The sequence below is a fragment of the Apodemus sylvaticus genome, chromosome 2 (assembly GCF_947179515.1).
Source record: "Apodemus sylvaticus chromosome 2, mApoSyl1.1, whole genome shotgun sequence".
Taxonomy (NCBI): domain Eukaryota; kingdom Metazoa; phylum Chordata; class Mammalia; order Rodentia; family Muridae; genus Apodemus; species Apodemus sylvaticus.
This window is the reverse complement of record NC_067473.1, coordinates 118,596,964-118,619,643: the sequence shown is the minus strand read 5'-3', so window position 1 is coordinate 118,619,643 and position 22,680 is coordinate 118,596,964. Positions and strand designations below refer to the sequence as shown.

The window sequence follows — 22,680 nt, the reverse complement described above, 5'->3', positions numbered from 1 at the left end:
TCTTAACTCCACCCCCATCTCACAATCACACACACACACACACACACACACACACACGCATGCGTGCATGTGTGTATATAGCAGAGACTGTAGTTCCCAACCTGGATCAAGCCAACACATAGTTCCTGCTTTTGGACTTACACTTGGGCTGACCTTTCCTTATTCTAACCATACACCATGTAGCATAAGCACGTCACCCCAGGAACCCATGAGTGTTTGGGGTGCTGCTGCCCATGTGGCCCTTGGTCCCCATAGCACCTGCCCTTGGGATCCTAAAGCCTTGTGCTCTAACCTGACCCAGAGCCAGGCCCTGTGATGGCAGTTCTGCCTCTCTACACATCCTTGAGCTTTCAGAAGTTGCTCAGGGCAGTGGCAGAGGGCTTCTCAGAGCCTGATGCTATAATCCTATCCTAATCTAGGTAGCCTAGGAGCCACCAGGCACCCTGCTGGGCTTCCCTACCTGCCCCAGCCACACCTTGTTTCCAAGGGCTGTTCTCCCTCAGGCTGCCTGGCAGAGGTCGGTGTCACAGTAATGGCTGATGGTCCTGGTAACTTATGGAGACCTGAAAGCTTCTGGAGAGAACATAAGACCATGTCGGGGTGAGACCCAGATGCCAATTCATCCAAAGTGCTGGCTTTCTCCAAACATCCTTACAAGGGGCCACCAGCCAACTTGGGGAGAGACAGCTGGGTCTCCCCATGATACCCAAAATGAAACAACACTCCAGAGCAGCAATTCATTGCACTGGGTTCTGCCCCACAGCCAGCTGCCAACTCCTGCAGGGAAGCAGGAAAATAACTCGCTGGGAGAAGGGAGCTGAACAGAGGTGAGGGGTGAAAGTTGAGGTTTCAGAAAATCCTATAAAAATGAAAACAAACCATCCATCTTTCTCCCGGCGTCTTACCCTGACGGTGCCCTTTCTGGATCTTGCCCTGAAGTATGTAGAGACAACAACTCTGAAATCTGACCCAACCCCCATAAGCTGCTGCCATCCCAGCCTAGGGCTGCCCTAGACATAGACAGCCTGGTACTCAGAACAGGGAGCACTTTGGGGTATCTTCTCCCCCTAACTGAATAGCCTCCTCCAGCTTTGGCCACTGAGGCATTTCAAAGCAATTGTAAAAATTATATGAACCTCATCGAAGAACTGTTACAACAATGTTTATTCCCAGCATTTGAAACAAGGACAATGATATTATAAATAATTGTAGATGATGAAGATAGGCAAGAAAAAATAACATAATTAAAAGAATTTTACAAGACGGCCCGTTCACAAAGATGGATGGAGTAACACAATACGATGAAAATATCTGCAATTAACATAAACCAGTGCAGTGGACAGAAACCAGCTGCTGGTCAACCTTCCCACAATGTGCTGTCATCCACATGGGTAGTGCTGGGCCTTCTTAGAGTGGTCATCATGGCGCTGGAGCCCCAGGAAGAGGCAGTCTTGAGGGTTCTTTCCTGGTAGTACTTGGAGGCCTGGAATCCAGGACTTATTTAATAGAATTTGCACAAACCAAGGAAAACCCAGGACTCAGAAAGTCACAGGGCTTGCTTGCTACAGAACTTCCCTCAGGAACCCCTCCCTATCCAGGATGGCATTAGCCCCTCAGAGTTCCCCATCGTAGCATACCACTCAGCCCTCCCATGGCTAAACTTACTACAGCTTCTCCCTAGGGACTGTGTCCCCTCCCTACTCAACCCCACCTCAGGATTGGCATGTGCCAGGTGCTTGGGTACTCTGGGTTGGCCAGCTCATTGGTAGCCTCAGGCCATTTGTGTAGTGTAGGGAACAGAGTGCAGCCTGGCTGGACATAGATGCTTTAGGTACAAGGTATCTGCTGCTGGACCCCCATTCTTACCTCCTGTCTGTCTCCTCTTCATCATGATTTGATTTTCTAAAATAATAATAATAATAAATATAAAAACTTGTTTTCACTGAAAAACATATGCCAGACAGTACGGAGATGGTTCTATTGTCAACAAATCAGGGAGATGGAGCTTTGAATCTTTCCACAGCCTCACCTAGATATGGTGGTCCCTGCCTGTAATCCTAGCATTTAGCAGGCAGAGCCAAGAGTTAGAGGTTAGCCAGAGCTACATGGAGAAACCCTGATTTGGAAGGAGTTATTTTCACTTTTTGTTTTTTGGGGTTTTTTGGATATTTTGGGGGTTCTTTTTGTTGTTTTGGGGGGGTTGTTTGTTTTTGTTTGATTTTTCAAGATAGGGTTTCTCTGTGTAGCCCTGGTTGTCCAGGAACTCACTCTGTAGACCAGGCTGGCCTCAATTTCAGAAATCCTCTGCCTCTGCCTCCCAAGTGCTGGGATTAAAGGCGTGCACCACAACTGCCCAACTTGTTTTGCTTTTTTAAAGAGGTATAGATAAAGCTGAAGTTCAGTTGTCCCTGGACGTGAATGTCACTCTTTATCTGGCCTTGTGCCCCAGTGGGTCGTCTACCTGTTTGATGACTCTCTGTTAGTCCACAAACTAAGCATCCCTTATCCAAAAGTGCTAAACTTTCCAAATTTTATACTATTTATAGATAGTTAAGCATCCCTAATGCAGAATCAAAAATGCCCTAAAATCTGAGACTTTCTGAACAGCACGTAGGCACTCAATTTGAGTTTGGAAACTCCTGGGTTTTGCCTATGTTGTTTTTGAGGCTTATGGACATGGCTGTAGGTTGTTTCTGTTCCAAGGATCCCTGTCCTAACACCATTGCAACTTACCCTGTCTCATGATTTGAATGACATTTAATCGCCTGTCACCTGTCTGAGGTTTCCAGGGCATCCCACCTCCCCACTCCACGAAAACATGTGAACAACTCTGGGTAGGTGCCTACAGCAGAGCTGTCCCACTGTCACGGGTGACAGAGGCCTGCCTGCACATCACCCAGTTTGCATACCTGCCATCCCCAGCACTGTGCTCTCTGATTGGCCATTTCTTGCCAGTTCCAGATGCACATGGTGGTTTTCAGGGCTGCTGTGCTCTCCTGGTTTCTCAGACGTTTCAGGTTGGGCTTCTCTGAGCAGAGTGGACTTGGGTTTTCTGTTGGATTTGTGCTGTTGGGGGTGTCAAGAAACCTGTGTTTTTAGTTGGAAATCAGGCTCTTGTGTGCGCCACCTGGTTTCCTGCTAGCTTTGACTTCTTGTCAGTAACTGAGAATCAAAAAACCTTGGCTCTGTGGGAGTCGACCCTTTGCTGAACCCTCAGGCAGTGTCTTTGGGAAGGGACACACACGCAGAAGTGCTTTGGCTGCAGTTCCTGGGAAGGGAGATGTGACGGTTCTAGAGGTGAAGGATCAGGGGCAGGGATTCTTCTAAGGCAGTAGGCCATGGTTCCAGAGACAAGCTCAGCCCTGGCGCTGGGTGGGGTTCCTCAGACAAGAGCCGAGGTAGTGGGGTGGTAGGAAGCAAAGGCTGTAGTGAGGAAGGAGAGGGATGCAGTGGGGGAACACAGCATGAAGAGCCAGTGAGTGGTGTGGGGAACTGAGGGGAGGTAGTGGCCTGGAAGCCGGGAGAGGGCTCAGCACAGGTGTTTATGTGAAGCCACTTTCTTGGTGGCTTCGATCAAAGCTCTGGGTCTCTTTAAAACTAGGGTCAATTCATCTACCTCCTATTGCTCTAAACAATAAAGTCTGTGGTCTCTACCTGCCCAAAGCCCTCTAAGACTCCAAAAAAGTCATCTGTGGCTGCCCACAGACTCTTGGGCCTCCTAGGCAAATAGGCTGAGGCAGCCTCCCTTCCTAAAGCTGGGCACAGAAGCAGGCGGCAGAGGAGCACAGAGCAGAGGGCTCCAGGCACTGAGCCTCTTCAGTTATGTCTTCGTGCGTCCACCTGTGTGTGCCGTCCTCCGACAAGAGGGAGGTGAGGGAGAGGCCAGCTTCCTGACGGGGCAGTTGTGAGACGTTCATAAAACTTTTATTGGACTTGCCACCCTTCCAGATAAATATTTTTCAATTTTATGAGCTCGTTTTAGGGCCTAGGCTTAATCCTGGCTTTGTAGCTGCCTTAAAAAAATTAAATATTGTTTTGGCAAAAGGAGCCCCTCCCCCATGCCGCCAAAGGCAGCTCATAAATCCCTGTGTTCAACTCTTGCCCTTGCCCTCCTCACCCGGCTTTCTTCCCTCCCACACCTTGTCCTAGAGCAAGATGGGATCCAGTGCATGGCCACAACAATGCCCCGACATTCTCAGTGGGGTTCACACAGGCACTGCTGCCCCGTGTGCCCTCAGTAAAGCCCCTCACATTCCGCCCTCTCTCTGCTGCCTTGAGAACTGTCCTCTCAGGCCAGCACCCATGGGTGCTCCTAACTTAGGGCTCTGCCTCTTCCCTGATGACTCTGGTGCTGTCAGAAATTTTCTGCTCTGTGTTCTTATTGGGCATAAGTCCATCTGTCGCTCTTGGAAATGCACCACTCTCCTCCCCATACATGGTCCCAGATGTGAGCCCCTATCAGCACTCAGCAGGCACAGTTGGCAAGTGCTGAGTGGGTGCTGTGTGATGGCTCTGGTGGAAAAATGAGTTGACATAGTTTAGACTTTGTTTTTATGTGACACTATCCTAAACACTGTCATGTTCATAATTCACAGCCTCATCACAACCCTGTACAATAAGTGTTTTAACTATCCCATTTCTCAGATAAGGAGATTAAGGCAGCACCAACATCCAATATGAAGCTGCACAGTGATTGGATCCTGGGCCAGAGTCTGGGTCTTGGTGGTAAACAAGGAGCCTGTACTCTGGCTGCTATGTGGATGCCTAACTCTGAGGGACAGTGGCCCACTGAAGATCGTGGCTTGGGCCAGAGGTGATATGACCCTTCACACTCAAAAGAGAATGTAGGGACCCAAGATGGAAGGGAGTAAAGAGAGACGGTGAACAGATTGGGGACAGGGAGGGACTTAGACTCCACCACAGTTTCTGTGACATGGCTAAGTCCTTTAGGCCTCATAGCAGCTGTGTCACAAGCAGGGCTCTCATCCTCACCTGTCCCCTGGCACTTGCATACAAAGGCATGAATGCAGCTGAGGATGGGAGGGCTCATGGCCAAGATAAAGAGCATGGCACCAGATTTCTCATTCATCTGCTGCTTCCTGACCGTCTGCTGGGCCAGGCGCCCTGGAGATTTCCTCATTGACATCTTCCTATGCCCACCAAAGAGCAGGCATTGCCCTTATCACAGAAGATAGCTGTGGGTCAGTGGCACAAAGGCTGGCCAAGGCATCTGCTTGACTGGGAAGAACAGCATCCTGCCCAGCTACTGTGCTCCCTCCTGACCTGCGGCCCACAGCGAGCGAGAAGAGGTACAAGGCATGGGCCTGCTGTTTCTGCCCCTGCCTCGTCCCGCTCCTGCTCTAAGGCCCCAGATGGTCACCCAGGGTATAACTGGCAGTCAGGATACCTACAGATTCCAGAGGTACCATTGCTCAACTGACTCAAGGGAGGTTGTCCCTGTAACAGTATCTGTAGCTCTGTAGATAACTGAGATGGCCACCAGGCAGGCAGGGAGCACAGGAAGGTTGCTTTTCTGGGGCCACCATAGAAAGCAGGGACCAGGCATTACCATGGAAATATAGGCTTGCTGTTTATAAAGTGCATGTACCCAGGGGCCAAGGTGAGCTTGTGATGTCTCTAATAGGCTGCTTATACTGCTTACGGCATCCCAAACCTCTCCTAACACCCAGACCCACAGCATCACAGTGGCCTCTTTATGTCCTGGATGTACTATTTTTGACAAAAAGCCAGGTTTCCAAGCACAGTAACACACGATGCTCTGGGAAGTGAATTGATCTGAAGAAGGCTTCCTCAAAGAATAGAGGGAACTACAAGGGATATTGCAAAAACAGTGCTGCTACAAAGTGGATATGTGGCCTAGGAGTATAGTGGGTGATGAGGGACCATAGCTTGTGTCCAGTTAAAGAAAGATGCAACAAGCCAGCCACACCTTGACAGCCATCCCTGCAAACATAATTCAGAGTCTCAAGAAGCAGAGTTCCCTGGTCAGAATTGGCATATTCCCTCCTGACCCTTGGACACCAGAGCCCCCTTCTTCCTGGGATATGTGGGCAACAGTGTTGGAACCCTGGCATCAGGCACAGTGCATGCAGGGACAGGTAACCCCACATCTAGCGTGTGTAAGCTCTGCTTACCACTGCCCATACAGACTGCCTTGTAGTGTGTCACAAAGTAATAAGGCATAGGCCTTCAAAGCAGCTCTCCTGGGCCCCCTGCTCTCCCACCAATGCTGGAGCTGACCAGGGGAGCCACGGACATCTTAAGGAGTAGTACAGGCTGTAGGGTCCTGTGTGGTGACAGCCCTATCAGCTCACCCTTCTCCCATTGTGGGCAGTCTAGTTTAGCGGTATCCCCTGTTCTGGCTCTTCTCATGGGTCTGGTTTTCCTTTTAAAAGAATAATAGAACTCCTCAGAGTGAGTAAAAACTGTACTGTAGGTTAAAAGCTGGGTGTAGCTTTCTCACCGAGGGCCCTGACAGCCTTTGCTGAGACAAGTTCTGGCTTCTCCTTAGTTTACTGTGCTGTTAATGACAGAGTCTAGGAGACAGGGCCACAGATAGTATATGTCATTTGGGCATAGCACTGGCCACAGGTTTCCCTGCCATGGAACCCTTTTCTTCAGTTTACACATGGGACAGGAGAAGGGACATGCCTAAGGACACCGCCCTGAGCACCAGGGACCAGCCCTACTGTCTGTAACACCACACTGTTGGACAGCCTGGCCTCCTAGAAAGATGATAGATAGGTAGACAGACAGACAGACAGACAGGACAGACAGATGGTCCAGATAGAGGAAAGGGAGGGGTTTTGGTTTTCATTGGACACAGTTATTTTATGGATGCACCCTGACTGAATGGGGATGTTGCATTAATTCTCAGAACCCACCTCCTGCTGTCTTCATGATGTGGTCAGGAGTGAGCCTGTGTTCTATTTCCTGCAAGAGCAGGAAGCAGTCTTCTAGTGCAGGGCTGGGGTTGACACAGCCAAGCCAAGTTGTTCTTCAGAACTTAAAAAGAGGTAGCCAGTACTCTGTACTAGCAGAGCCATGGGACACCAGCATAGGACACATAAGGGCCCTGCCATAGACCTGAGCAGGGGGACACAACATAGTTACTGACAGCAGGCTATGCAGCTGCTGGGCAGTCTCCTCAGACATAGCATCTAGTAGGCTGCACTGACCCCTGACAGGGCTGTCACAGAGGAGAGAGAAATCTGTGTTGTTTCTGTGTGCCCTGCCTCTACCCCACACCCCTCAGTCCCTCAGTGCTCATGCCCAGATGACAGAGGGTGGCACACGCACACGGGCAAGCCTTCCTTTGTGTGCCCCAGCATATGGTAGCATATGATCTCCTAAAACGTAGCCAGCCTTCCCTCCTAGGTACAGCCACACTGTCCTGAGAATCCAAGGTTAGAGTGAGGGCAGTGCTCTTTGGGATTTAGAGAATCATTGAGTGGAGGGGGCCACATTGCCCACAGCAGACCTAGAGGAGTCACTCTGGGCCAGATGACATCTGTGCAGCATATCGGGATGCAGAAGCAGTGTCAGGAGCACTTATCTGAGGAGCCTGTGTCTATGACTCTACTTCTAACCTTTGCATCCTGGGAAATAAAGGGACTTCAAGCCTGACCACTAAAACAAGGGCTTCAGCAGAGGAAGCCATGCCCCATGACAGGAGCCACCCTCTCACCCCACTCCCTTACTATGTGGTGACAGGCAAGTGTCCAGACCACAATGATCTCCTGTCTAACTTACCCCAGTATACCAGTCACCATCCTTGGGTCCCCACAAGGTGTCAGAGAAAAATGGAGGTGGAGCGGGGTAGACACAGGATACCCAGGCTGCCCCTGGCTCTCTCTGTACACTGTATGATAGGGAATGGAGTTAGTGCAGGAAGTGATAGACCCACCTCTTTAAGAGCACACTGGCTCCTGTCCCTGATTCCTTTGGCCCCTCACCAGCCCTAACCACGCGGCACCTGCACAGAAGGCTTCTGAGTAGAAAGAAGAGGCATTGCTTGCAATTGGGGGCAGAGCTGCCTGTTGCTCTCCAGGACCTTGCCAGCACAGCACGCTGCTCCTAAGGCTCTGTAGCTGATCCCAGAGATGATCCCATATCCTCTCAAAGATAGCCTTCTCTTAGTACTGGCCAGACTTTCAAAGTCTAGGCTGGAGTCCAGATCTTGACAACGGCTGTTCTTTTGGTGCTGTGCTAGACTGGAACCCTTGCACTTAAGATGCCACAGGGCACACACCAGGACTCAGGTCCCCAGTGAGGGGCCCAACCATCTGTGGCCCTTAAGCTCCCAAGAGCTTCCAGAGAGGCATGTTGTGGGAAGTATTCCAAATCAGATGCCTGCCTAAGGGCCTCCCATATATGTGAATAACTCCACTAGCTATGATGAACCACAGCTTGGAGCCGTAGGGGCAGATCTCAGCCTGGGTCAGAGCACAGTAGACAAGAGCCACTTTGACCATCAGCCACTATGTTGCATGGTTATTAAGAGGTAGAGATAGCTGCTGTGAAGTCGGGAGGTTGGAACAAAGGAGAGGTCAGTGAGAGGCACTGCCCTCCAGACCTGCTTTGGAAACAGGACCCGTGTGCTCTCAGTGTGAAGAGACCTAACTGAAGTGGAGACTGGAGGGTTCTTTGGAGAGTCGGTTGTGTTGGACAGTGTGTTGCTGGGGCACACACAGGAAGGAGTGTTTCCCTGAAGTGCACACAGGTGAAAGGCTAAGGCAGACTCAAGAAGGAACATTTCACTGAAGCAGACACAGAAACAAACATGTGAAAGGACATGTGATGAAGGAAGGATTCTTTGCTAATAATATGCCATGTTTTGATCCGATTCACATTGCATAGTTGAGCTCCATTTGTCGGGACTCTGTGGACTTGGGCTGATTGGATGCAGGTGCTGAGGTGAGGCACGTGGAGGACACGTGATGTGTGGAGGGTACAACTAGGACTCCACGGAGTGACAGAGACAGAGCTTGGCTTGTGGGTCTCACGCCTTTGTGGATCTTTGCTTCCCTAAGAGAGACACAGCTGAGAACCTTTCCTGGTATCCCTCTGGGTCCCTCCTGCTGACTTGAGCCGAGGCTGAGGCCTAACTTGTCTCTGTCACCATTGTTGCTAACCCGACTCTTCCAAACTGGACTGCTGGTGTATCCATGAAATGTTTGTGAGTGGATCAAGCTGCCACTGCTAACCTGGGAACTGAACTGCTGATTTCCAAACAACACAGACAGGGCTTACTCCAAAGAGCCTTTCTAAACAGGTCCCCTTCCCCCATATCCTTTCTTTTCCACCCACTCTGGTGGGTGGTAGGCTATAAGGGAGGTTAAACATTTAAGAACCATTAAAAACGAGGTTTGAAAAAAATTAAAGTTACACCTAACCTTGGCAGATATAGTAGGAGGGCAGTCTGGAGTGCCAGCGTCCCAATGAGGCATACCTCTTCAAGCCGCCAGCCAGGTCTGAGACAGTCCCTAGAGGCTACACAGAGTACAGCCAGTCATCTCACACAGAGCTTCGCCTGTGCGCTTAGACACCCCGGGTGGCAGGCAAGTGGTGGTGAGGGATAAGCTGTCAGAGCCTGCAGCGTCAGGAGCATGGATGGGGACCATGCCGCCACGACATCCCTGCCCTCCGTCTGCCAGCCACAGAGGACAGTGGCATGCCTATCGGTCACCTGCGCTTGCCTCTCCCTCTGCTCCGGCAGCAGAGCTGATACAGTAATCAGGATGCCACACATGGGCCCTGGGAAATGACTGCTCCTGAGCCTTTGTTCAGTCTCATTATTCTCTATGGCTTTTCCCCCAAGTCATAAAAATGACGTTTTTAATATGTGGGTTTTTTTTTTTTAAAAAAAAAAGCAATATGAAGGTAATATGAAGATGACTTTTATTGTCAATAGCTCTACCTTTTAAACCAGTTATCTTAGTTTCTGCTCTAGGTATTTTAATTGAAGATTAACTTATGTTAAAGAGTGTACATGCAGAGGGTGAGAGCATTAAAATTCTGCCCCCTGAACAGGGGCAATGCTTGGGAAGCCATCAGGACCCTGCCCCCAGCCCCTCTAGCTTCAGGGCTGCCTTTCCTTAATCTTTCCCACTTAGGAAAATATAGATCCTCAGTCCCTGTAGATTGGAGTAGACCACACCAAAGCTGGCACTGCCCCTCAGCACATGGAGGGAGGTGGGAGAGCTGTACAGTGTTGAAAACATTGATCTGAATGAGGACGTCCTCACTGTGGCCCTGGGCAACTTACTAATTGTCTCTGTCCCCCAGTTTCCTGGCATATGAGTGGCCTACAAATGGCTGCACTTAGGGTATGACTATCTAGAACATAGTCACCATGCAATGAGCATTTCCTCTGACCGGCCCAGAGATCTGTTGACAGTGGGGCACTAGGTAAGTTTTCTGTGGCCAGTAAGATGGTCTTCCTTCGAGGTCCCTCTAGATAGCACCTAGCTAATTTCAAGACCATTTTCCCCCACATGGGGGCACACAGCAGCCCTTAGATCCAGCCAAACAGCATTTCCCATGGTGACCCAGGGTGCAGAGGCCTAATTCCCAGACGTCTCTGACCTGGACCTCCCTGGTGACAGTAAAGCGGCACAGGATCTAGCCTGCCTTGATTACCAGACTGCAGTGGGTACTTCCTAAGAACAGGCCTGGTCTAAGTCCTGCTCCTTGGCTGCAGCTGTGAGGGTAGTGACATGCCTGCCTGGGTAGTGGCTCACTGTGGCTAGGTAAGAGGGTGTGTGAGGAGATGCTGGCAGTGGCAGTATCAGAGGTGACATGAGATCGGCGTCCCTTGAACCCACAGAGCAGGAGGGAGAGGAGGTGCGCAGCCACCAGCACACTTCCTTACAGCCCTGCCCTGCAGAGACGACTCAGCTCTTTCCCTTTTTGATTCTCACTACCCACCCACCCCACTTAGCTTTGTCATGATACTGTCCCCACTCCTGACATACCTCAGCTCTATCCCCATGCTGTCAACACTGCCCTCTCACCCTGTCCATCCAGCATGATGGCCTACTGCCTAAAGGGTGTGGGTATCCATCCACCTGGCAACTCTGATTGGGAGAACAGATAGATCCAGGACTCCCTCCTTAGCCTCGGCCCTAAGGGTTGCAAGGCTGGGTGGATGTGGCCAGCAGAGCTGGAAGAGCTCTGGTTTTCCAGGACTCCCCTCCCTTGTCTGCTCCCTTGTCAGAAGATGTACTCCTCGCCCACCCCCCACCCCCACCCCCCACCCCCCCGCCAGCCTTTGTGGGCTTAGAGGCTGTCTGGAACAGAACCATCCTCAGGCACCCTTCTGCTGGTTCCAGGCAAGCTGAAAGGGCCAATATGGCCCTTGCTGACGTCTCTGAGGAAGGCTCGGGGCCTTGTTCCCAGGGGGAAGACTACCAGGGTACAACACACCTCTTAATGAAAGTCTAGGCAGAAGGCACTAAGGCAGTTGCCATAATCCACGGAGGGAGTCCAGCAGAGACTGGAGCTGAGGCAGCTGAAGCAGAGAGAGGTCAGTAGGAGGCAGACAGCTGGGGTACCTGGGGACTACAGGCCATGGAGCACGTGTGGGGATCTAGAGATTTCTTCAGGAGAGTCTGGACTGGGAGAGGTGAGCAAGATTTGCTCTAAAGGGATTTTGGATAGCACAGAGGCGAATGAGCAGAGAGAGGCTTGCAGTAGTGGCCGGGAAATTCACACGACTGAACCATGGACCAGTCAACAGGACCTGTACTGAAGAGCATTGTGACCTTTAAGAAGCATATGTTAACCCTCAGTTTGCACAGGGCCTTGGGGTAGGATTGCCAGAAAGTCCAAGGTTCCATGTTGCACATGAAATAATACCTTGTCAGTGGGGGACCTGGACCTGGGGATGTCTTGGTGTCGACACATGCTTCAAGAAGCTTCAGTTACCTCATGGGTGGCAACCTCACAGGATCAAGTAGTAGGAAGCTGGCCTCAGGTGGTTGACAGCTCATCAATGGCTGACAAAAATGTCTCCCCTAGGCTGCCCCTCCAATGGCGAAGCCTCCACCTGAGTTTCAAAATCAAGTCATTTCCTGTCTGGATCAGAGTGATTTGGGTTTTCTTATTTAAAAAGCATACACATATTGCACTGTTTTTCCCTCCGCACACACCCCAATCTCCAAAGTACCTCAATCTCCAAAGCTCGGCTGCATTGCGACTTCAGTTAACTTGGTGCGGGAATATCTCTGCAAAGAGTCCTTTTTTGTTTTTGAAGAATTCATTGTTGTTGCTAAGAAGCTTAATATAAATTAAAGAAGGAATTAGGCAACATTAAGACATCAAAATGGGCATGCAGGGCCCATTGCCTGTTTCCTCCCAATCAAAGAAGTATGGGAGCCATCAAGTGTGCTCCAGAGCCTCAGAAGGGACTTGGTTTTGTGGTTACACAGGCCTGTCTGCCACTCCCTCCCCTAATTCCTTTTGTTACTGGGGCAGCAGAATACAATTCTGCTTCTTTCTTTAAAAAAATTAATCACCTTATCTCTTTAAAGCAAATTGCATCTTTGTTTACATACATGACCATTGCAGAGAGAAGGAAAGAGGGAAAGCAGGGAGCTGGTACCCACAGAGGGAGGGGGAAAGGCTTGTGAGTCGGTGAGCACAGGCCTCACCTACCAACACATGGCAGGAGGACCCGGTCACTCCCCACACAAGTTCAGAGGGAGCCTAGGAAGAACTGGCTTTTTCTCCCCAGATCTGTCCTTCTGGCCTGTCCCCAGCCAGGTGAGGGAGGAGCTGATGACAAGCCAGCTGTGACAGATGGGAGTACCACATTCAGACTCCAGCTTCATCACACAGCTCAATGGAGAACACACACCTTGGCTTACCTCATCTGGACCCTTGCCAATCCTGTATAACTGGAGCCTCGTGTGTATCCAATGTGACCACCAGACCTGCAGTAAGGTCTCTTCCACCTTTCCCACTCACTCATTTCTGTCATGCTAGCCCAAGCCTTATAGCCAGCACCCTGACTCCACCCAAGGAGCTTCTACCTTTGCCAGCAGCAGCAGCAGCACACCCCTGTGCAGAAGCAGGTCACTTCCACTCAGAGCTCTGTTGAGCGTAGCCCCATGTCTTGTCCAGCTGCAAGCCTGTTGGACCTGGACCCTGTGGCCATCCAGCTGTCAGCCCAGCAGTCCTTATCAGGATGCTGCCCCAGGAAAAGCCCTAAGCCCCTTCCCCCTCTGCCCTGCTTCTACAGCCCCCTGAGGGGGCTACTGACCCTAAGATGCTTACAAGGGATCTGTTACCACTGAGGGGTGCCAGCTGCCCACCAGTGTGAAGGCCCCTCTTCTAGTCTGGCCCCTGACATGAAAGCGTCGCCAGCAATTGGAGGCAATTTGCTGGCCTTTGATGGCCACTGCCGGGCGGCACCGCGCTGGGCTTGAAAAACTTCACTTCCCACATTCTTCCCTGATTGCCCAGCAGAGCCAAGACCCAGCAGCCTGCAGCCCATTGTGCCTTTGTGTGGGCCTGGCGCACAGTGAGAAAGGCCAGCCAGGCCCTGGGAGAGGTCCCCATGGGAAGCCATGAGCAGTGGTGTCACACGGGGTCACTGCCACCCGCACTACGTCTGGGCTCAAAAGAGAAGAGCAGGCTCCAGGACTGCTCTAGGATATGGTGGCCAGGGAGAGTGGGCCTCCTGCACAGAGGACATCATGGCCTCCCTCAGCCCAATACCCAGCCTGCCAGGGAGAGGACCAGTCCAGCCTGATGTCTGGACCACTTGAGGGCAGGCATGTTTTTCCCAGGCCTCACCACTGCCCTGTTCATCTGGGTCAGATGCATCCAAGTGTGTGTGGCATGGAGGGGTTGGCATGTAAATGTATGCAATAGCAATGCGTGCAGGTGGGTGTGAGTATAGTGTGGATACAGATACCGCTTGGAGCTGGTGGGATTCTTATGTAAGTTCTGCCTGCTGCATTTTTTAACTAAATTTAGAATGTATCTTTTGTATAGAAGACAAAGGTCAACTTTGGGTGCCTTCCTCTGTTACCCTAGGTTTTTTTGTTTGTTTGTGTTTGTTTGTTTTTTGAGACACTCTCTCACTGAACCTGGAATTCACAAAGTTCAGCTAGACTCTCTGGCCAGCAAGCCCCAGAAATCTCCTTTCTTCACCTCCTAGATGCTAAGATTATAGGTGCACACTATGGTACCCAGCTTCTTACCTGACTGCTGGGGATCCAAACTCAGATCCTCAGGCTTGCAAGTTTATTGCCAGATAAGCCTTCTCTCGCTCCTTGCCCTTAGCACACATCTGTTTTTAAATGCTCATTGATCATACTCAGTCCTATTCAACATCACTTTACTACAGCAAGGGATTTGTCTCAACTTCTCTTGGTCTCAGGTCCCCTCTAACTAATACTAGAAGTGTGGTTCTCTGGTGCTCAAACACAGATGGGGATCAGACAACTTTAGTCACCAGGTCTGCCCCTCCCCCCACTGCAGGACATTGGGCAAGCCTGAAGCTCTTCGGTATCTCGGTTCCTCCAGCCCTGACCAGGGAGGTCTGCTCAGCTCCTCACGGAGGCACCTCTGCACATGGGCCTAAGTGGCACATGCTTGTCTGGTCTGCATCCCTGGAAGTAGATTTCTTGGTTGACATTGACTTGAAAGAACTATCTCACAAGCTGTTCCTAAATGCACGCTCTCTGGATTCTTGGACTAGGAATTTGCCTCCGGGCCTATAGGATCCCACCAGCACTGATAGGTGGGAGCCAGAGTCCTCAGTGCAGATCACATGAGTGCAAACAGAAACCTCACTTGGTGGGACTGTCACAGAAAGACAACAGACACTAACCATGGAGATAATAGTCTACTCGAGGAAATAGAATTACAGGAAAGAAGTAATACAGGGGAGGGCCAGAGAGACTGGGTACAGTGGCCAGGTAGCGAGCAGGCCCGAGAGGTAAACATGGATAGGGACTGGAACGTAGTAAAATACATGCTCTTAGAACTGTAGGGATTATATCGTCCTAGTTAAGAGGCTGACAAAGCCAGATGCAGAGTAGGGAAGCTGGTGTTTGGTGAGAATCACTGTGTTGCCCATGCACATAGGAAAAGCCATTAGAATAGGGTGGCAGATTGGAAAGATGTTGGTACCCTGAGCTGCCTGCTGACTCCCCTGACCCAGTCAGCACCTTTCTCCTACAAAACCAAGCATACACTTCATGGATTTGGCCATATCACAGATTCCCTCTGTCTATACAGCCTTCCAGTAATCTCTGTGGTGGTTCCTGCCATCTGGCCATGAGTCTAGTAGTCTTTTTCAGAGAGACCTGCATTAGGCACATCAAAGCTGTTACCACCACCCTCCCAGTGACACAGATCATTTCCTTAAGGACCATGCTATCTGGGGCTATCTGCTTCCAAGGCTTGGAAGTCAGTCCTCTGAATCTAGAATCTCCAGGGGACCTGGCTTAGACTACATGCCTGCTCCCAGTTGTCCACTGATCCTACAGTGCCAAGTATCTTTAAAAGGAAAGCCCTGGGGAATTGAGAGACATTTTCAGCCTGAGCTGGGCCATGCTCCTGCGGTAGGTGCAACTCCAGCTCCTCAGCCTATGCTACCTGGCCAAAGGAAAAGGGACCACTAAGAAACTGTGTACCTGCCACATTGCCCCAGGAGCTGTTGGCACAGGTTCTTTGGTAGACCCTTAGTGTTGTTCCCAGATGGCTATGATGCCGCGGTGACCAAGCTGCTGAATGGCCACAGGATTGCCAATGCCAGACCTGTTCTTGTATCGCTGCCTGCTCTGAGCTGATGTGGTGTGCACTGTGTAACCAGAACCATCACAGATGAGATGGATGGCCGATTGGGCCACACCTGTCTCCCTAGCATGGCATAGACGCTCTGGAGCCCTGCACCTCTTCAGCAGTCAGACCTCCTGGCACCAGAGAGAGACAGGCCCTTACCATTTGTCAGGGTCTGGTGCCAGCAGGAGGAAGGCCCAGCTCTGATTCAGGGACTCAGATACCTGCAGGCCTGGCACTAGCCCAGGGCCTTCTTCTTACTCCAGGGCCTAGGCACCATCTGAGAGGAGTCAAAGCCAAAAATATGGCACTAAAGATTGGGCCTCTGCAGGAAAACAACCTTTTCCTATGTGCTCTCAGGCAGGGGAAGTGGGCGACCTCACTCCAGGCCCTGTTAGCAGCTTCAAGTCCTTGGCTTTCCCAAGGCATCCAGGGTTGAGGTGGTTCGCAGTCTCACTTTTGCATGTCAGAGTAAGCCCAGACTCTTCATACAGTGAGACAAGCCACTCCTAACCTGAATGCAGTTGTCTAGGGATAAATCCTTAGAGATTAGGGGCCAGTGCCAGATAAGGTGCTTGGAGAGCCCACTTCAAGATGATTGTTAGAGGCAGGGCAGTGGTCGCATGTGCCTGTAATCACAGCACTCAAGAGACAAAGCAAGAATATCTCTTGAGTTTGAGTACAGCTTGGTGTGCATAGTGAGTTCCAAGACAGCCAGAGCTATATAGAGATGCCCTGTCTCAAAAAAACAAAGGCAAAAAAAAGCATTGTCAGGGGCCTGCATGCTGGTGGATCTTGCCCTTCAGAATTAGGGGACGTCAGGAGATTCCCCCGGGTACTAGTAGGTACCAGCAGATGTGGCCTGAGCCTCTGCCCAGCATCTCTCTTATCTGCAAACCTAAGACAGCCAGTTGACTATCTCAACACAAGACTAAATAAGCATGTAGAATGCTAGACTCAGTAACCACTGCATGGACATGGTCAGAATGCAGCTTAATGAAAACATGGCTAAGCTGTGATGCACAGCCTTTTACTGAGGGACCATGGGACATCTTCCACTCTGGAAGTAGAAAGAGAACAGGGATTTGTAAGTGAAGAAAGATTGTGTTGAGCTCTTGAGAATGGCCAGGAGCCCAGCCTTATTCTGGGTTGGTGGTGAGGATGGAGGAGCTAGCTATAGACAGTGTCTCACAGAGCCTGCGTGAGATCCTGCAAAGGCTCTGACCCAGAAGAGCTGATTAAACCTCCCAGCTGTTTCCCTGATCACCTCTGCTCTGCTGAGGCTCCCCTGCTCTGAACCCACCCAGAGGCAGAAGACACTAGAGTCTGCTACAGGGTCAGACTCCTAATATAGGGGTAAGAGAGTATTTCCATGGTGGCCAGGAACTTTAAGTGACATACCTGGCAGATAGAACAGTGTTCTCAGAGAACATCTGGACCTTAGGGACCAGATGAGCAGCCAGAAGATCAGAGTTATGTTCCAGAAATGACTGGCTGGCAGTGAACTGGCAGAGACAGTGATGCTGGGTTGGGGGAGTGCAGAGCTGGGAGACAAGGACAGCTTTGCCTGCAGTAAGTCAGTGACACTTTTATACCTTGCAGGTGGCCTCAGCCCCGAGTCCAAGAAGATCCTGACACCTACACTCAAGAAGAGGGGCCGAGCTGGCCGTGGAGAGGCCACCAAGCAAGAGGAGTGCGCGGAACGGCCAGAGCCCATACAGCCTGTGACACTCAGCCTGTCTTTTAAGCGCTATGTCTTTGACACCCAGAAGCGCATGGTACAGACTCCCTGAATGAACCATTCTGCCCAGCTGCAAGCCAGACCACAGTGCCAGATGCCCCCAGATGTGCCTCAACCTCCCTAGCCCTGTAGGCAGTCATCCCTATCGCACTGCCATTGCACTGTTACTGAGCCCTATTGAGAAAACCTGGGGACAGTAAGGAACAGTGCCAGGAGGACCTGCCACTCCATCCCTGCACCCACCCAGGATAGCAATCAGGCCCACTAGATAAGGGCCTTAGCGGAGCCAGCAACCTGGGTCTTCCCCAGTTAGAGTGTGTGTAGCCACTCAGCCCTGCCCCAACTAGCTGCCTCTAACTGAAAATAAACGTCCCATTGTGTTCTAGTCTACCCATAGTCTGCCTGTTTCTGGGGGAATACCAGGTATCACAGGGTATTGTGTGCATTGGGTTTAAGACTCGAATGCTGCTAGGTTTAACCAAGTGGCTCCTGGGATGTCGTGGATGGACCTTGAAAAATGGAGGTTCTCTGAGCAGCTGAGTCTACTGGGGCTCTTTGGTCAGGGTTAGTTCCCTGGGGTTCCATCCTTGCACTAAAGGTCAATAGGCCCTGGCCTCCAGTTTTGGACCCATGGATTCCCAAGGGTCCAGAGCAGCGGTGGAGTACCTGCACCCTCTCCATGCTCATCTTTAGCCCCAGCACCCTCAAGCTTAGCATGGGGACTGAGATTGGGGCAAGAGGGTAGAACTGACCACTGAGGGAAATCAGAGCTTTTCCAGACACCTGTAAGGGGAGCAGATGTCCCAATGTTTCTCGGTTTGGCCTCCAGACAGACGTGAAGGCCTCCCTTTATCCCAGTAATCAGTGCATTATACTTTAATTTTCAAAAATGGCATTAAAAATATCAACAGGGACAGGATGTGATCAAATGACTTGGGTCTGTTAAGCTCCAGAGCTAAAGGCAGAAGAAAAAGAGCCAGACCTCAGACCACAGTGTCCCTGTAAGTCATGGCCCCTAATCAAATACACCATCAGCCCACCAAGCCCCTCATGCCTCTGAGAGGCCAGGCCCCAGGCAGCCATAATCAGGACAGCCTGAAGCTGAAGGCAAGCAGGGGCTGGGTCTTAGCACCAGGCCTCCAGGAATCAGCTTCCTCTGGTTGTAGGACTCCCCTGGCCTGGGTGCGACCCAGAGGACAAGAAATGTAGTGAGTGTGGCCTCCAGCACTACAGGGCTCCTTTCTAAAGGAGCTGAGTCCCAGCTCCAAGGAACCCCACTGCTGCCACCTGCATGGGCGCCTCAGGGGTGGTCTGCTAGGTCCTGGGCCTCCTGTGCCCTCATTTGGCCCCACCCAGCCCTAACGACTACCATGTTTAAAGGACAGGGCCACTGGCTGAGCTACCCCATGCCCTGCTCCAGCCTGTTTACCTATTAGGAAGCCTGGAGCGGGCGGGCGGGCGGGCGGGTGGGGGGGGGGGGGACAGCCAGTTAGAGCCAGCAAGGCCCAGGCTTGGGCATAGACCTCAGGGCAGGTAGCCAACCTGGCTGAGGTCCCATAGTCCCCTACGTCACTCCTGGGATCAGAAGAGGCTCCGGGACTGTGGCCTCTAAGTGTTGGTGAGCGGATGAGCAGGTCTGCGTCATCAGAGGTAAAGAAGCCATTCTGCTCAGCACAGGGCCTGGACCAAGACCCTCCCCTAGGCAGGGGCCCTGAAGCTCTCCTCTCAGAGTCCCTTCGAGTTAGGGCATATTAGCCCTGTCTTCCCTGATCGGGCATTATGACCTTGGGCAAGTCCCCAGCTTGTCCCTCCGGATCCCCCTTCTATAAGAGAAGCCCCTGCTCTACAGGGTGGATCTGAGGACATGGGACTCTGCTGAGCGTGGAGCTGCCATTCCATTCTGCAGCCTGGGAGAAAGCCAACAGCTATGTCCACAGAGGTGCTGCAGCCAGCCCAGCCCTCGCCCAGCTCCAGCTCCAGCATGTCCGACCCAGCATCTCTCCTGAAGACTGCTTTCCTTAAAGCCCAGAGCACAGACTGAGGGAAGCCGAGACACAGAAGAACCCAGGGTTGAGCACTGGGAGGACTGCTCAGCATGTAACTTATAGGACTCTGAAGATGTGTATAAAGCAGGCCTGCCCCAGTGTGACCTTAGAACACAACTGAGTCCCAAAAGAGGCCTCTCTCTGGCCTGATATTGACGGAAACTGAATACCCGTTAGTGAGTTAAAGATGGAATAAAGGGGCAGCCCAGCCAGGCAGCAGTGGGAGGGAAGCAGCGTGCACTGCTGATGAGAACTGGCTACAAGCAGGACCTCCACCCCTCGCAGTCCCAGGCTCCAGGTTTTAGGGACGACACAGCTCCAATGGGCCATAACCTACAGGAACTTGCTTAGGATCTGTGCCAAGTGTCAGGGCCCTAGACAATCCCAGACCCCTTGCCATAGTGCCCGGGTGTGTCTTTAGAAAAGAAGCACCCTCTGGCCTCCTAGCTAGCCTGCCTACACAATATGAAGTCACACACCCAGTGTCACAACACAGGCTGGGTGGGGGCAGCATGATTGGCAGGCCCTGGAGCATGGGGCTAATGCACCAGCACAGAGATAAGGCTTATCTGGAACCGTCCCTGGAATCGAGACTCTGATGGAAACAGGCTCGGGGTTAATATATTTTTGATAGATAACGGCTGGTAAATGGGAAGCCCTGGGGGCCTGGGGCAGAAGGGGCAGTCTCTGTCCCCCCAGCCAGGCACATGTGCACCTGGGTTCATGTGTGTACAGAGCCTCTGGACAGGACCAGTGTCTGGACAGCATGTGCTCAGGGTTTGTCTGGCTATTGCATGTGTGACATCTGCACAGAAGTGGAATAAAAGAGAGTGGGAGGCGGTGAATGCAGGGATGCAGGTGGTGACCCACAGTGCACAGAGCACAAAGGTGAATGAACATCTTCTCTAGGACCTGGCAAGACTAACATTAGGGGGCTACCAGAAGTACCAAACCCAGGGCCCTGACCCAGGAAGAATGCCCGACGCCTCGAGGGCGATGCCAGCCCGGGCTTCCTGACCTGGACAACCTCCACGCTGCCCTGTTTCCTGAACACCACTCGTGAACTCCCAATTCTAGCTGGTCCCTTTCTTGAGGGTCATCTATGACCCTTCTGCCAAGAGACCACAGAGGCTCCATGAACAAGATCTTAAAGAGAGTAGGAGTGCCAGGAGAAGAGGGGCCAGAAATACACGCTCTAACTGGGGGAGCCAGTAAATAGCTAGAGGAAAGATAGTTAAAGGCTCCCCAAATCCCATCCCTCCAGGAGCCCCCACAGGAGCAGCCCTCATTAAAACGAGTAATCACTACACCACTGATAGTAGAGTTAGCCATTAATTAGCTCACCTCAGCCGGCAACAGGCTTGCCTGCTGCAAGTAGGTGGGCGGCATAGTACTGGGGAAGGCTGACAGGGAGACTGGAACAGAGGCCTGAGGAAGCTGAGGACCAGAAACAGAGGTGGATTCCAGGGACCCTTCTTGTACCAGTCAGAGGCCTGGGAAAAGGGTTCCTGTCAGTGGCTGGCTCCAGGATAGGGAAGTTTCTGGCTGTGGGAGGGGAAGGATGACAGGGAAGGGGTGTGTGGAAGGTCTGGGAATTCAGCACAGATGGTGAAACTTGGATATAGGGACAGACTTGTGTAGGGCACAGGATGCATCTTTGGACACTGATTGGGGTCCCTTTGTTCTGGCCCAGCACGAGGACACAGACCTACCTGTCCTGTACTTGCTAGACATTGGGAAAGCAGACTGGACCTTTCAATCATGGCCTGTCCCCTTTCTTCCACCACAGCCTGCATGCTCAGGTCCAGCTGGAAAACCTGTAGGTCAGAGGTCCCTCAGCCCAGGCGTAGGTGTTGCTCAATACACTCTGAGCCCTGACGTTATCATGGGCCTAGAGGAGTGACCAGCAGCAGAACAGCGACTTCCTGCGGCCACAGCTGGGGCCCCTGATAAAGACCACTGGAGCCTGGTGACCCCGTCCAGGGTCGCCCTGTGGGCACACATCCCACATGACCACTTCTGGGCCCAGGCTTTGCTTGACCCTGACCTATACAGCTGCAAGGGACAACGGTCGGGTAGGGATTTCTTCCTCTGTATGGTTCCCATCAGTCCCCACCATCCACTGAGCCATAGGGTTCCCTAAGCCTCATGGAGGTAGGCATGGAGGTGGCCAGAACCTTTTCCACAGCAGGGCCCCAGGAGGAGACGTTATGTTGCTCACTCTCCAGCTCCAGGCCTCTGCCCTTACATCTGTCTTTCTGTCTCTCTTGTCCCTCATAGGCTAGGCTCTGCACTTGTCATACCCTGAGCCCATAGAGACCAGATTTTAATCCTACTCCACCCTTAAGCCCATTACCCACACAAAACCATCTGTACCCCATCACTCCTGACCTCCATCATAAGCTTCCAGCACTAATTTCACCACTGTTACGGCCATCAGTAAGTTCACATCATTGTCACCAACACCACCGTCACCAGCAGCAGCATCTCCACCACTACCCATGATGCATCAGACCTGTGAAGGAATCCTGTCTTTGGAACAGTGCACCCTGCCACCCTCCCCAGCCCCCAGCACGGCCAAGAAGGCACCCTGGCCTCAGGCGCCAGTAAAGAACGCAGCTGTGGATGAGGGCTCGCCCCCACTTGTTCCTTCCAGTGGGGACCCAAGATGGCCCTGCCTGTAATCCCAACACTTGATGGTGACAGCAGAGAGATCAGAAATTTAAGCTGATCACCCTCCCAGGAGAAGCAGAGGTGAGTGGAGCTGGTCTTGGGACAGAAGCCGGGGTGAGCTGCTTAGCGGGGATCCAGGGTCGGCCTCAGCAGAGCTAGGTGGCTAGCAGGGCTGAGTGCCCTGAAAGGAGGCAGCTAAGCCAGATGCCTTCAGTGCTGGATTCCTGAGAAAATGACCAGGCTGCTTCAGATTGGGTGCTGGGAAGAGGCCTGGGCCAGGCTCACAGAGGGGAGAGCCTCGGGCAACTCCTCACAGGTGCAGGCTGGCGCCACTGGAGACAGGTGGTGTGGCTGGGTGCTGGACAAAACTGTGCAAAGGCAGAGAAAGATGGAGCAATGCCTCTC

At 51.9% G+C, this 22,680-nt stretch overlaps 1 protein-coding gene and 1 long non-coding RNA gene across 3 annotated transcripts in view; one reads left to right on the top strand and one right to left on the bottom strand.

Moving 5' to 3' along the window:
• The window catches only part of Eefsec (eukaryotic elongation factor, selenocysteine-tRNA specific), a 199,138-nt gene extending 181,191 nt beyond the window's left edge, over positions 1-17,947 (top strand). Inside the window, exon 7 of one of the 2 annotated variants that reach the window (XM_052174278.1) lies at positions 17,419-17,947. In XM_052174278.1, coding sequence (XP_052030238.1) covers positions 17,419-17,609 — 191 coding nt within the window. In that variant the 3' untranslated portion in view covers positions 17,610-17,947. The remainder of the gene's footprint in view (positions 1-17,418) is intronic. The other variant, XM_052174279.1, reaches the window with a different exon arrangement.
• LOC127678923 (uncharacterized) lies at positions 1,869-9,775 on the bottom strand. The gene is made up of 3 exons (XR_007976649.1): positions 9,417-9,775; positions 2,910-3,066; positions 1,869-1,902 (listed from the first exon to the last, which is right to left on the bottom strand). It is a non-coding gene; the product is annotated as an uncharacterized LOC127678923 (long non-coding RNA).
• Positions 17,948-22,680: the final 4,733 nt, after the last annotated feature.